Consider the following 15,329-nt stretch of genomic DNA (forward strand, 5'->3'; position numbering starts at 1 on the left):
TATATATATATATATATATATGTTAAAATCTAAATATATATATATACACACAGAAAAATAAGGGGCCAGAATTGTACCTTTTGGGGTACAACAGCTTGTCCCTGGAACAGTACCCTTAAAAGAACATATTTGTACCTTTTTGTTTTTTTACCCCTAATAGGTACATATATGTCCTTTTAAGGGTACTGCTCCAGGGACAAGCTGTTGTGCACCAAAAGGTACAATTTTAAAACCATTTTCTCTGTCTCTGTGTGTGTGTATATATTATATCTCTCACTGTAGTGTATCTTCACCCCAGACCATTGATGTTCCCAAATTCCTATATGAAAACTTTACTGTTAAATGCTTTTGTTTTGGGGGAAACATTAATAAAGAATATTTACACATTTTTCCATACAACAACTATTCTGTGTTATTTACACAGATTTTTTATGTGTGATTGATTGATTTAATTTTTCACATTTATGTTACAGAAGATTTCTATTTCAAATAAATGCTGTTCTATTGACCTTTCCATTCATAAAGTAATCATCAAAAATTTACCCCTAATAGGTACATATATGTCCTTTTAAGGGTACTGCTCCAGGGACAAGCTGTTGTGCACCAAAAGGTACAATTTTAAAACCCTTTTCTCTGTCTCTGTGTGTGTATATATATTATATCTCTTACTGTAGTGTATCTTCACCCCAGACCATTGATGTTCCCAAATTCCTATATGAAAACTTTACTGTTAAATGCTTTTGTTTTGGGGGAAACATTAATAAAGAATATTTACACATTTTTCCATACAACAACTATTCTGTGTTATTTACACAGATTTTTTTATGTGTAATTGATTGATTGAATTTTTCACATTTATGTTACAGAAGATTTCGATTTCAAATAAATGCTGTTCTATTGAACTTTCTATTCATAAAATAATCAATCAAAAAAATAAATCACCATTTCCCCAAATGTATTAAGCAACTATTTTTAACATTGTAGTAAGTATTTGTGAGCAGCAAATCAACATATTAGAATGATTTAAGGATTATGCACCACTGAAGAAAGGAGTAATAGCTGCTGGAAATATGTACAGTATATGAAAATTGAAATGTAATTTTACATTACAATTTTAATGTATTTTGATTGAATAAATGCAGCCTTTATGAGAAACTTATTCAGAAAATAAATGTGTAAAAAAAAAAAAATCCACTTTTGTATTTCTTGAGTCCCTCTGTCTGTAAATGGGCCAGACAAGAAAGCAGAAACATGACAAAAGAAATTTCAACAATTTTATTAATTTTTTTGCAAATAACACTAAAAATGTTTACAAAAGCATTGTAGAAAGATTTGTGCAGTGTAAATTATCAAAACTAAAAATGAATATTACTTGAAATGATTTTGCACCTAACATGACATAAGGATTGTCATTCTCAGCAGCAAAAAACGCAATGCATCTCAGGAGGACACGATGAAGTGTTCAGTGTTTTTAAAAATCACCCTCAAAGATGTCGTGAGGAATTTACCAGCCCAAAAAAACAACTGCTACACTGCTTAAACATTTTGCTACTAAAGCAAGTGAAATAAACAAGGATGGTATGGCACTAAAAGCTCATCCCTGAAGGAGGGCATCATTCATCTAAGAAAAAAAAGGTTAGATTGCAAGTGGAAATTTCCCTTGTACCCAACATGGCACTATGGCAATCTTCCTAAGTGGAACTCAAAGACTCTCAGCCTTCCCTTTGTTATTCCTTTGTTATTCCAGTTGGACAAACAGTGTGTTGACAGCTTGAGAGTTGTATAACAGGAGATCATTACACACAACGGCTCACACCCCACAGATACAACACAAGCCTTTCTCCATCGAAGTTAACAGTTTGAAGATTAGGACAATATTCACTTGGTACTACTTCATAAATCTGAAGGAAAACAAAAAAATAAAATGAAGAAAACAGAAATGTGTTTGATGACCCCACTTGTAATATTACAAAATAATTAAAAATATATAGAAATGAACAAGACCAAAGAAAAGACCTTACAAATTCAGATAATGTACATACCATTGAACATATGAATACATAAATATTCATCTGTCTGATTATAAAACCTATTTACTTCATTATAAAATTTGCTTTTTACACATCGTTGTATTGCTGAGTCAATACATAATACTGAGTTTCTTTGCACTCTGTGGCAACACTTTACATCTTAAGTTCTTTGCTGTATTATTAAACACAATATAAACTCACATAGTATGCTCTGGAAAATATTTTGAGACTTTTTTTCAATTAGTTTTTTTCTTATTTGCCCTTGCAGACAATGAGGTTCTAATGCTCTTGTAACTGGGAAATCGATGGCATTACAGCTATCTGTGTGGAAAGCAAACAAACCAGTTATCTACCAAACCGATGTAATCTTTGGTCAAGCATATAGGGGAAAAGTCACCATAAGGACTGTATAACTGTATAGAAATGGCTCAGGTTCTTAGATCGTTCATATTCAAGTCACATGTTACGTCTCACCACAATAGTCCAGCGGGGTCTTTTACAGACAGAGCTGAGCAAAGACCATTTTTACATAAATGTATATACTAACTGCGCGGACAACAAAACTCAAGAGCCACTCCAATGGACTGGTAGTTAATTAAACTAAAGCTTGAATTACTTTCCCTCAGTTTTCGGTTCACATACAGCTGCATAAGACATGGCGCATACACAGTGTTTCCAGTTTAAACCTTGCACTAAATCTTTAAGATAAGCTAAATCCATGGCACAGGCAAATACGCAACAGTGTGCACTGCAATCCACGAAAACCGCGGTCGCAATAAGTAACAGATGGTTTACGTCAAGTAAAAGTAACAAACATCAATCATTCCAACAAGCCTCACCAAAATGGGAATGATTTACTGATACATACGAGTGTAACCGCACTCATGGGTTATGGCAACTTCAGACAGACAACCAAAAAGATTCATTTGGACAAACAGAAACGAATATGACGATTCATCTTTAGTGATATTTTGTAAAGTGTGCAGCTATCACATCCTGTTCAAGTTGATTTAAAATATGGTTCATTTTTTTAGCAATAGCGAAGGCTCGGAACATCAAGGACAGAAAAAGCAACAAAAATAAACTCAACAGATATGAGCAGTGATTCAAGAGTTAGAGTCTCGTTCAGCCACAGAGGGTTAATATAAACCAAACGTGCACAGAAAAAATGTGCAAACTTCACCGATAACCCTTCAAAAACCTGCTGACCTTTAACCCCTGATTCGACTGTGGGTTCGGTGGACTGTAGTTGTACTCTCGATATTACAGGACAGATGTGTTTTGCTGTGAAAAGGGATGGACGTAGTTCTAAGTCCCCCACTGATTGGCCATTATCTGTCTGACATTTCGTCTAGTTCCACCTTATACCTTCCTTTACCATGCAGCAGAATCACATTGTGTTCGTAAGTATTTGTAAGGCAGAAAAATTCAAGTCAGAAAGCTAGTACGATGTCTGTAATACAATGCCTTAAAGGAGACTGTCTGACCAGCCATCATCACTGAAATGTTTCTGGCATCAGAAAAAAATGTGAATCAGATACTATGAAATGAAGAGAACCGCTGAAGTCACTAGTTTCCACTTGTTGTTACACTGCATCTTGCAAAACGGTGGACGGTGACCCACCAGAGCGGTTCACCACAGTGTGACAAAAACATGCAAGCATTGACATGCCTGCAGAAATACTCACACACACACATACTGGTATGTACAATCAGACACACTCACACACAAGTTCTGGATTAGACCCAGTTTTTGTTAGCATATTAGACCTTTTAGCTCTCTAATACTTTTAGAGGAGGTAAATCAATAGTTTATCTTATAATAGTTTATACCATTATCAAAGGGTTTGACGTATGAAGAGCGGTGTTAGTTCAAGGTCTGCCTGTGTAGACCTGTATACAGTAGTGTGGGAAGAGATCTGAAACACTTTACGAGCACAGGCTGTGAACCCTTCACGCTCTCTCATACTGAAAGGGTTTATGACCCTTCAGGAACTATGGACTCTGTGAGCATGCAATGCATATATGTGTTTTCAAAAGGCAAGAGAGTGTGTTTCAGGCTTCTCGGGACCAGGCAACAGAAGCCTCTGGAAACCCAGAGACGGTTGTTCGAAACTGAAGTGGGTGCTTTGAGTTTACACATGTTTTGATTGAAGATATGGCAGTTTGAAAGGCCATGCTCAAGGAAACAAAAAAGTCACGAGTCAAATAAGTGACCCTCGGCAAACAGTGGTGAGCGTGCAGGGCCTGGTCCCCGAAGACGAATCGCACAGGTGAAAACTACCATATAAAAAGGGTGAGCAAGATAGACGTGATGTCTTTAGGCGAGACTCCACCAGTCATCTTCATCAACACTTTTGCGCCTCTACTGGCGACATGGCGATGTAAGATCCGTTCCTCAAAGGCTGATTGGTGCGGTTCTCTGGCGAATCCTCTGCTTGGTTGCTCACTTGGGTATAAGCCGTTTCATCCTTCGTCGTCTGTACAGAACATGCAGAACCATTAGCGTGTGCATTGTTAAAACCATGTAGATGTCAACATTAAATCATGTACCACATGGACTAAGTAGCTAAACATCTAAACACTGCAGAAGTACATTACAATCACCATGCAGGCAAAGCAATGAACATGATTTGCAGAAACTGGAGATATTATTCATATTCATATGAAAACATTATAATGCTTAAAATGACCAAATACAAAAATACAACAAGCAAATTTGAACAAAATGAAAGCAAAATGTGTGTATAAGGGAAAATGAAGACTTACAGCAAAAGAATGAAAAGCTTCAGTAAAATCAATACGTTTTACTTCATTCTGAATTGGAACAAAAAAAAGGGGAGGAGAAATGTTACTGAAAACGAAAACATAACAGCATTATGCATCATTGGCAGATTTCAAGTAAAAATAAATTCTATAAAAGAACTGTTAGTGTATAAATGTGCAAAACAAGTGTTTTCCCCACTTAACCATTCATTAAAGGCCATAACAATAGTTGACCAACCCAACAGATAATTACCGTATATTGCAAAGAACAACGGCATAAAAAAAAACATTTCATAAAATAATGTGCACTAAAGCACATGCATTCCCTCATGCAGGTGCATGCATGGGTATCAAAGCTAGGGTTAGTGCCGTCAAGGTGAGTGCTATTTAATTGACTTTCCAGTCTAGGGTGTGAAAAGTTTGAGGGGATTTTAAGGGCTTTTCCATACTGGCATTTCTAAAGAATATTAACAGTTACTCCATTAATATTTTTCCACGGAAAGGTATCGTTGACCTTCAAATGACATTTCTACTCTTAACTAGGCAATATAAAGCTCATACATTTTTTACCTTTCTCTGGCGGTTCCTGCAGACGAGGAAGATCAGGACCACAAGTAAAATGACCCCCAGTCCCACAATGATGACTGGGAAGTTGGACATAACTGTTACAATCAGCAGAAGCATCCTCATTTGGGCTGCAGACTCATCGTCAATAGTTGCCGTCTAAAAATTCAGCAGAAAACAAAACAAATGAACTTTCTGAACAGAAAAATGTATATTCCGAAGGAAACAAGGATGACAAAAAACTCACCTCATTGACATACATGATGGGGAAAATGGTCTCATTCAGGAATTTTGTTTTGCTGAAAAGGAAAAAAAGGCTAATGAGACTTCCATTTTTTTCACTCCAGAACATTCTTTAGTGGTTTTGTGAGACGTTTTTACTCACGGGAAGCCAGAGACTCGCTTCAGTATGACATTGAGCTGAGCTCTCTTACAGGCACGAATGGGAACCCCTGTGGTCTGCAGAGAAAAAAGAAATGGGACAATTTACTATTGGAAGTCAACCAATATTCACCACAATACACTCAGTCTTTGCTCGGTTCCACCCGAAACAACGTGTGGAATGAGACGAGTTCATCAAATACCAACTTAATCTGAGTCAATTTTCCATCACGACATGCTACAAAAACAATCACTGGGATTCTAGGTAGAGTTACGTAGGTGCAGTTTCACATTCACTTGTGGTTATCAGAGTGAATCACATAATTTTTTCCTGTCATGGTAAGGACGGGTGTATACTACTTTCAGATTATAAACCACAAGAGCTCTAACAAGTCAGTACTGTCGCAGTAAAACAGTAAAATCACAAAGCGTCTGCTTACCGGGTTGATGTCGAGGTATGTTTCATGTTCTTCCTCATTTGGGTTCATTCCGTCGATGGCATTGATGTACCTCTTATCGGCTTGGTAGAAATGAGGGAATGACACAACAATGGGTGCACCTATACAGTGAAGGGGAAATAGGAACAGGAAATAGGCATTAGTTGCTGTTCTTTTATTCAGATCAGTGGTTGACATTCACCCATCTAGGAAAGCTCTACGGTGAATATGCAATAACAACAACTTCTTTATCAGCTATTGCTTTATAATGACTGGTCATAAAGACCAATTAAACCATTAAGATGATTAAAGTCATGTCAAGCCTCAGGCCAACAGACTAGTCCAGTAGTTCAGATTTTTTTTACCTGGCCACCCCAAAAAGATTTAAATGTGACATTTTAAATTTTACAACTATAACATAACTCCATGACACTTATAAATTCATACACTTAAAAATGATTGCAAAGCAAAACAACTGTACAATTTTGAAAACTTTTTTGAAATAAGTCTCATTTATTTAATAAAAGGAACACTAAAGACAATAACATTGTGAAATATTAAAATTTTAAACAACAGTTTTCTATTTAAATATATTTCAAAATGTAATTTATTCCTAGCTCCAGTCTTAAAATGTCACATGATCCTTCAGAAATCATTCTAATGACATGTTGGTTCTCAAGAAACATAAAAAAAAAAAAAAAAAAAAGAGAATCAATGTTGAAATAGTGATTCATTTTTGTTCCAAGATTATTTGATGAATGGAAACTATAAAAGAACAATATTCAATTAAAATATAAATTTTTTGTAATATTGTAAAAGTCTTCACTTCTCACTTTTGATCAATTTGTGTCCATGCCGAATAAAAGTATACATTTCTATAAAAAGAAATCTTACAGTATATATTTCTTCAAATGCAAATGATAGACGTCATAAAGACATGTAAATGATCAACGAATGCAAAGCAAGTAAATATGCACCACTGGCTCCAGTGGAGCAGGTGACAGTTCAGACTGCAAAACTGCAGTTTTTGACATTTTCCATTATCTAAAATAACGTCCCTGCGGCATTTTCTGGGACTTTTAGTTTTTTTATGCACACTCACAGAAAATGAACCTTCCTCTTTTGTTGGCAAATGACTCAATGACAAGACAAGTCACTGACAAAACTTCCTCTTGACTCAATGACAAGTACATGAACACTCACCAAAAAAAACAAAAAATACTACTACTAGGTACTTAGACTATCATTAGCTAAGAGTAATATGTACCACCGTATCACTGATTTATATCCCATATCCCATTCCTTAACACTCTAAATATAACTATTAATGAACAGTCATGACCCCTTCTAGGAATGATGACTAATCAAAGAATGTGCAAATTTCGACAGCTGTTTCCTATCATGAGTCCTCACATGATAAAATTGAGAGTTTACATTTGTTCAATAATAATATTAGCCTACTAGTTTATGGCGGAAACAATAGAGGCTGAGATAGCGTAATCTTGTCAGAGGACACCTACAGTGAATCAAGTGCTTGAGTCATAAAACTGCACTAAAAGTTATTCATTAAGCGCTGAACTATGATTTCCCTTTCATAGTCCAAGAGTGTGCAAACAAAAGCAGAACAATTTAACTTGAACTCAGGTTACGAGGCCACCGATCAGTAACGGTAAACCCTGAAATTCAATACTATTTACACATGCTTGGTTTGCTTTGGTTGAATGTCAGTCTGGACCAGCTATTCAGGGCACCAAAATCTTTAGCACACTTAGACTGCTTTACCTGGTTAATTACCATATTTAAAAAGTTACCCTATTTTCCCCACGCAATTCAAGGAAATTGCTTCTTTTGAAAACATCCCACACCTTTTTCCACTGTAAAAACTTACTCCAACAAACACGACGGCCTTGAAGCTAAGGTGCGGTGTGACTCAAAACAGGCTTACCTTGTCGACAGACGCTGACTTTGAGGACTCCTTTTCCTAGACAGTCCCCAGCAGGCACGCAGAAGCCAGCGTTACTGGGGTTCTCATCTGGGGGAGCGAGTACATCTGAAGGAGGGGCGAAGCGGAAGGCAGGGATGCCCTTCACCTCTTTGTCAGCCACGTAAGCCAAATGAATGGATCTACATGTCATAACAAATGTAAGCAACCATGTACAAGTAACCAAGTACCTTGTAAGTGTTAAAACATGTTACTTACCGGCACAGATCAGCAGCAAAGATGTAGAGGAGCTCTTTCCTGGACAGGAAGGTGTGGAAGACACTGCCATCGGTACCATTGATCATGTTGCTCTGGTTAGACGACCACCAGTTCATCTGACTGTGAGTGAGAAAATGAATAGATGTAACCATTGTTTTTGTCCCAGGTTCTAATGGAAAAGGAAGGTTTATTACGTATTTAATTCTCCATAATTCTAATCCAAAAATATACACTACATTTCCAAAGTTTGGAATAATGACATTTCAAAAGTCTCTTATGCTTGCGAAGGCAGCATTTATTTGATTAATATGGTAAAAACAGTAATATTGTAAAATATTATTAGAATTTAAAATAGCTGTTTTAAAAGGAAAAAAGAAATGAATACTTTTTTTCCGAAAGGACGCTTTATATTGTATAAGACATTTGTTTAAAATAAATGCTGTTCTTGTAAATTTTCTAAATATTTCTATTCATATATATATATATATATATATATATTTGAAGTTGTATTTATTGGGATATGGGTCAACTGAAATCAGGATATGGGGTAACTGAGAAGCGCAGGAGCTCTTTTCTAGGACTTTATACTTTGATATTGACTTTAACTAGCATCTAATGCAGGCATGCTGTGTGTTTAACCCAATTTCCTAAGGTAGGAGAACAGACGCCAAGTGAGCGTGCAAGAATTCTCACTATGTCAGTACGCCAATGTGGATTACGCAAGCATTGAGGTACCTGATGCCGTTCCACGTGTCAATCTTGCCGTAGTCCATGTAGTTCTTCTCTCCAGTGTGGAAAACAAATTCACCCTCATGGGTTCCATTTTTCTGTGGTCAGCACATAAATTGAATTTAACATAATGCTACAGCCATTAGCAGAAAATAATCACACAAGTCACAGAAGGGGAAAGATGCCTAGAAAGTCATCAAAGAGTACAAAATAGGTTGTTTGGTGGCCATGATATGAATGCAGAGTGAATTAATAAAACTAAATGTTTTATTAATGTAAACTGCTTACTCGCTGGTTCAAGGCACTGACATTATACCTATGATTGCACAAACTGCAGATCTTTAATATCTGTCCTAAATCTAATACATATATAATCCCTGAAGAAAGTCTAAAACCCATTAGAGTAAACCAGGCCACTGTGTCAAGTCTGATACACTGGACAACATCTGCAGTCTACGACGATGATAACGTAATTTGCTTATCCTGTTCTGATCGTATATGTGCTTTAGAGGTTGTGTGTGTGCTGTTGGTTGCACAAATATATGACCCATTTAGACTGATTAAAGCACTGAATATGATGAAACTGCAGATTCTTACATTGTACATAAGGCCGAAATGCTCATCCACTTCTGGTCTCATGGCGTGGAGTTTGGACAGCAGCGGATCTTTGAAACCCCACAGGACCTCATGGACTGTGCGATTCATAAACACCTCGATGCCCATGGATCCCATCCACATAGACACAGCAGACCTCAGAAAGAAGGAGTAGGAGTTTAACTCGTTCATCACGGCCTGAAACAAGAGGGAAAGAATTCAGAGCAAATTCTTTGCATTTGGATCAAAGATAATCAGTTTAACAAATGCCATGGGCAGGCTAAATTTAAATGCTAAATTATTTGTTGCCAATGCAAAACAAAACCCTTCTTACAATGAATGGAATGTTAACCGTTATCACACGGTCAACCGCAGGATCTCCCGATGACATGTTGCGAAGAAACACAAAGCTCTTGGGATTTGTGGCAAAGATTTTCGTCCCATTCTCAAGAAAGGTGACATTTTCCCTGGGTCGATATTCCCTGTTAACAGAAAAGCATTTTATTTAGATTTACAATCAAGCCTGCATATATTTGATCAAAAACACAGTAAAACAGCAATATTGTAAAATACTACAATTAAAAAAAAAAAAAGATTACTAATTTAATATATATATATAAAATGTAAATTATTTATTTGATGGCAAAGCTGCATTTTCAGCAGTCATTACTCCAGTCTTCAGTGTCCCATGATTCTTCAGAAATCATTCTAATATGCCGATTTGCTGCTCAAGAAACACTTCTTAGTATTATCAATATTTAAATGAAAAATTTCTTCAGGATTTTTACATGAATAGAAAGTTCAAAAGAACAGCATTTTTTGAAACTAAACTCTTTTCTATCATTATTCATGTCTTTACTGTCACTTTTGATCTTTTTAATGCATCCTTGATGAATAAATGTATTAATTTATTTAACAAACATAATATTTGCAAATAATAATTTTACAAGTGCATGATAAATATTTGACATTTAGTTTAAAGTGGGTAGGTAAACGTTTCCCGTTTTCTATCTACTAAAAGCATGAGTCATGTCTAGAGTTAGGTGCCAAACTTGTTGTTACTGACAACACAGTATCGTTTAGAAAACAAAACACTTCAGACGGCCCAGAATCATGAAAATGAACATCTGAATACCGAGTATATTTCAAGATGTGTAAATCACCTGTAGGTATATGGCCCTATTTGAGTGACTTTGGGCTTCTCCTTCCCAGCCAAAAACTCATCGGAGTTGGTAACATTGAAGAAGAAATACTGCATGTAAACAGGTGGAGGTGGATTGATCCAGCCCTCCAATACTCTACTGTTCTCAGCCAGTGTGATCTCCTGTGAATGAAACAGAGTCAGAGGTCAAGAGAGAGCACCAAAGTCCCAGAAAACGCTGTGTCTGTTCAAAGAGGTTAAACTCAATGTTTAAGCTGAGTTTCAATAAAATTTAGGGAAGAAAGAACACAAAAGCTGAATGCTGATTGACGTTTTGACTGATTCGGAGATAAAGAGCAGGAAGAAAAACATCAGCATCAGCGATCCATGACACAATTGGAATTTTCCATCAGAAAGTAGATTCAGCAGTCCCACTTCTCACTTCTTGAGTGTCGTGATTTGAACTCAGACGTAGGAACAAGGTTTATTTTGACACAACAATGTCATTCATGACAGCACAAAATTTTGTAGTAACAGACAAAGCGAGGCTCCAGAGGGTGACTCGTGACAAACTTATAACATCCAGAAGGTTTTCCTCCAGAACGCTGGCTTGAAATGCAAATAACGCTATCTGGAATCAAAAGTCATGACTTCAGCAGTGTAGCAGAGCAGACTGGACCCTCAGCGTCTCAAAGGTCCTTACAGGAAAGTGATTTGCTAGAATCACTGGTTAAAGCACCACCTTAGGTTGAAAAAAAGTAGTTTGTTTGTTTCAAAATCAATCATTCTAACATAATCGGTGTCATAATCTGCAAATCACCAATTGACTCATAACAAACTGTGCATTAATTTACACTATTATGACTCTGAGAATAACATAAAGGTGTCTTTGTTCAAACAGGTCATATCATTTAAGAGTATACCTGTCTTTTGAACAGTTTGAAGAGTTTTTTTTTTTTTTTCTCGCATGTAAGCTCTGAATGGGATCTCTGTCATTAGAAGTAACCCTGAGCTTTACCATAAAGTAAAGTACTGGTATAGAGCGCTAAAGAAAATCTGTGGCTATTCAACTTGTTCAACCATGTGTAGTAAAATCAGACTAAAGCTTTTCTTTAAAAGTAAGTAATGTTGTGCCACACCCATTGACTCGTTTCTAATCTTTCATGGTTTGTCAGAGCATATTTTCTTTAACCCATACTGACAACAGTTGTTAATTACGCCTGGTTAAAAAAAGGATGATTTTGGTCTTGTACTTTAGCTTATATACACTAATTAAAGTTTAATTGGCTAAAACCACCAGACCACACCTTAACAAGTACAGATACGCTATACGTTGGGGTCAGTAAGATTTTTTTAATGTAAGTCTTTACTCTCCAAGGCTCCCTTTATTTGATTTAAAAAGCTGTAAAAACAATTATATTTTGAAATAATATATTCTAAAAATATTTTTATAAACGGTTTTCTGAATTTTCAGCAGACATTACGGCAGTATTCAGTGTCACATGATCCTTCAGACATCATTCTAATAGGCTGATTTGGTGCGGATTTATTATTATTGTTATCAATGTTGAAAACGGTTGTGCTTTTTAATATTTTTTGTGGAAACCATAGAATTGTTTGTCAGGCTTCTTTGATGAATAGAAAGTCCAGCATATATTTGAAATGTATCTTTAGTAACAATGTAAAATAAATCTTACCAACACCAAACATTTGAATGGTAATGTACATGATTGCGTTCTTTACAGCTAATTCGTTTTCTTACAGCTATTCAATGGAATATGTTTTGAACATGACTAATTATTTAAACAAAATGAATCAAAAAGGTTAAAACACGATTACAAAAACTACTGCATTGACCTCTACACACAACCGCATGCTCAACAACCTTGAGAAGAGAGATCTTTGAAGGTCCTAATGGACATCAAACTATGTTAGAAAATGTTCAAAGCCTTGATCGAGCAACTACAGCCAAGGTAAGAAAAACAACAAATGTTTGTGTTTAAATAGTGAGATAATTTGTCCTTTATATTTACTTAATGCCAGTAAAGCCGATACCAGAGCCGGTCTTCTGCTTGTTAAGGGTACCAGTAACTGGAAATTATATTTTTATACATAACTGACCATGTTATACCAAAGTCCGTAAACATTCATTCAGAGCAAGCAATGAATACATACATACATAAGCCTATATTTTAACTTGAGCTAAAAGCTGCTGCGAAAACAGCAAACAAAGGAAGTTTTAACTGTCAAGAGAGATAAAACACTGAAGAAAAACTGCCTCAGAGCTACATACTGCCTCACAAATACAAACTCCTTAAACACGCCAACCATTCTACGACCTACTCAAAAGACACACATCACCCCAGGGCTTGAAAAAGTTGTTTTGTCTAGAGAACTAAAGCCTGAAGGCTCAATGTGACATGTTTGAGTGCCACAGTTGACTTACTGAATATGAAAATGGCACAGTTTATAAGCTCCGTTACAAGGCTTTGAAGCAACTGTCAATAAATGGTACAACATCCAGCAAAGCTGACTTCTCCCACAGACCACTACAAACACCCACCCATGAATTGCAGGTTAAGGGAATCACATTGAACACTGAATACTACACTTGGTTAAAAATACTGAGGGTGGAGGGCAGAATTCCAAGTATTTTTCCAAGGAGAACCGGCTGAGACCCTCCCCCACAGGCCACACATATAGCACACCTCCCCCTGCCATATACATACTCGGTGAATGAACAGCCTGTCCCGTTACATTAAAGAGGAGGAATTCACTCTCCGGTATTTTGCACCGGAAAGCATTTCATTCGCAGGCAGGCAGACAGCACCACAGCTGAGGTGAATTAGAGAGAGGGACGGGGGAAAAAGTGTTTTCCGCAATATGATAGGCTTCGTGGTCACAGACAGCGACCAGCCCACTTTAATCAGGGTTACTAACAACCCCACATTTACATCACGGTAATTTAATATCATGTTTTGAACACCTACACGCATTAAACGGCCACAAGACTTAGTCTACGTAACGTGAAATTGTGTTGTCTGGGTCTCAGCGCGAGCAAGAACGGGAATTGTCTCCCACGTACAGAACCATTGAAGAGATTACAAGACAGCATTTAGACGTGTTTGTTGTATGATTTCGCAATGCTTCCATCAAGTGATATTAGCAACTCCGCGAGATGCTCCGAAGCCTCGTGTAGGACAACATTGGCCCTGAATCATTGTAAAAACCGGCTTTATGGCAGAACACGAGCTTTTCGTAGAATTAAGCACTTTATAAAAGACTTACCTTTTTGATCCGTTCCTGAATCATTGTTTGGAAGACTTGAGCCACCAGAAGGGCGATTCCCAAGATGAGCAAATGAGCGCACACGATCCCGGTGGCGTAAATGGCACAAGATCTTCTAGTCATTTTTGATGTTTCAAATCGGCTAATCTGTAGGGGGGGAATTACAATAATAACACTATTCTTCCTTTCTATCTCTTTTTCTCTCGTTCCGAACTTCTACTGGAGAAGCTCCGGGTATGTGTCCGTTTTTTCTCTGATCGCCTCACAGGCAGACAGGGTTTCCCTCTTCTTCTTCTAGCATTGGGGAGTCAGCGTTCACGATCCCAATGATGGGCGATTAGCGGGAGCGTTTCTCGGATGCCGAGATAAGAGACGATCAGCCCGAATAACGCAGAGGAACGGAGGTCTTCTCCCTCACTAGATTCAAATGAGCCAGTCATGCATGAGAAACACACTTTTTGGAGAGTGGGGCGTGTGTTAAACCTCCCTCGGAGCTGAGGTCACAATTTAAAGGGGTTTTCAAAACGGATTTATGTGTGCCTGTCAGAACGACTAAGTAAATCTTCTACTGCCCTGACGCAATTTATACGTTAATAACAAGACAAATAAGTGTTTTTACTAACAGCAAACCAACAGAACGGCAGATCAAATTCTGGTTTCATTGTAAAAGTGTACAACTTCGTATCTAGCCTGATCCCAAATACACTAGCAGTGCATTTAATGTATTAATATAGTACATTAAGTGCTTCATTTGGATATATGTGCGGTTAAAATATACAAACAATAACACTGCGCTGACGAATCCCCTGGAACAGCCGTTACAGCTCAGCGGGACGTTTTCTTTAAAAAAAAAAAAAAAAAAAGACATCAGCCGTGAGACCGTTAGGTCTTCATTTGAGTTCCGCTATCTACGGTCGTGTCTCCTTAAATCTCTAGTGAATGAACATGAATAATGGGCGGCTCGCAAGGTAAGCGATGATCGTCGCATCTCTTTTGTCCGAGGAGCTCGCGATTCTATTGGATGATGTCTTCCCGGACCACCGGTCTAGGACCGCCCCCGGAGGAAGGTGATTGGCCGAGGACTCAGAAGTGCGATGCCGAATTTGATCGACTGATTTCGGGGCGGAGTTTATTTAAAGGGAGCCCTTAGCGCCGAAGCACGCTGGAAATGTTGCTCGCATCCTGCACCTACATTTGAC

At 37.4% G+C, this 15,329-nt stretch overlaps 1 protein-coding gene across 1 annotated transcript; it reads right to left on the reverse strand.

Annotated features, from left to right (window-relative positions):
- Positions 1–4,186: 4,186 nt before the first annotated feature.
- On the reverse strand, positions 4,187–14,959 carry LOC107587497 (lysosome membrane protein 2). Its single transcript, XM_016275298.1, has 13 exons — positions 14,131–14,959; positions 10,865–11,025; positions 10,036–10,183; positions 9,705–9,899; positions 9,114–9,205; positions 8,379–8,498; positions 8,124–8,302; positions 6,182–6,300; positions 5,746–5,819; positions 5,608–5,659; positions 5,367–5,519; positions 4,800–4,847; positions 4,187–4,510 (listed from the first exon to the last, which is right to left on the reverse strand). Exons 1-13 carry the CDS (start codon positions 14,251–14,253, stop codon positions 4,379–4,381), a joined length of 1,596 nt encoding a protein of 531 aa, XP_016130784.1. The 5' UTR covers positions 14,254–14,959; the 3' UTR covers positions 4,187–4,378.
- Between the last annotated feature and the right edge of the window lie 370 nt (positions 14,960–15,329).

The sequence above is a fragment of the Sinocyclocheilus grahami genome, unplaced genomic scaffold (assembly GCF_001515645.1).
Source record: "Sinocyclocheilus grahami isolate Dianchi unplaced genomic scaffold, SAMN03320097.WGS_v1.1 scaffold93.1, whole genome shotgun sequence".
In the NCBI taxonomy this organism is placed as follows: Eukaryota; Metazoa; Chordata; class Actinopteri; order Cypriniformes; family Cyprinidae; genus Sinocyclocheilus; species Sinocyclocheilus grahami.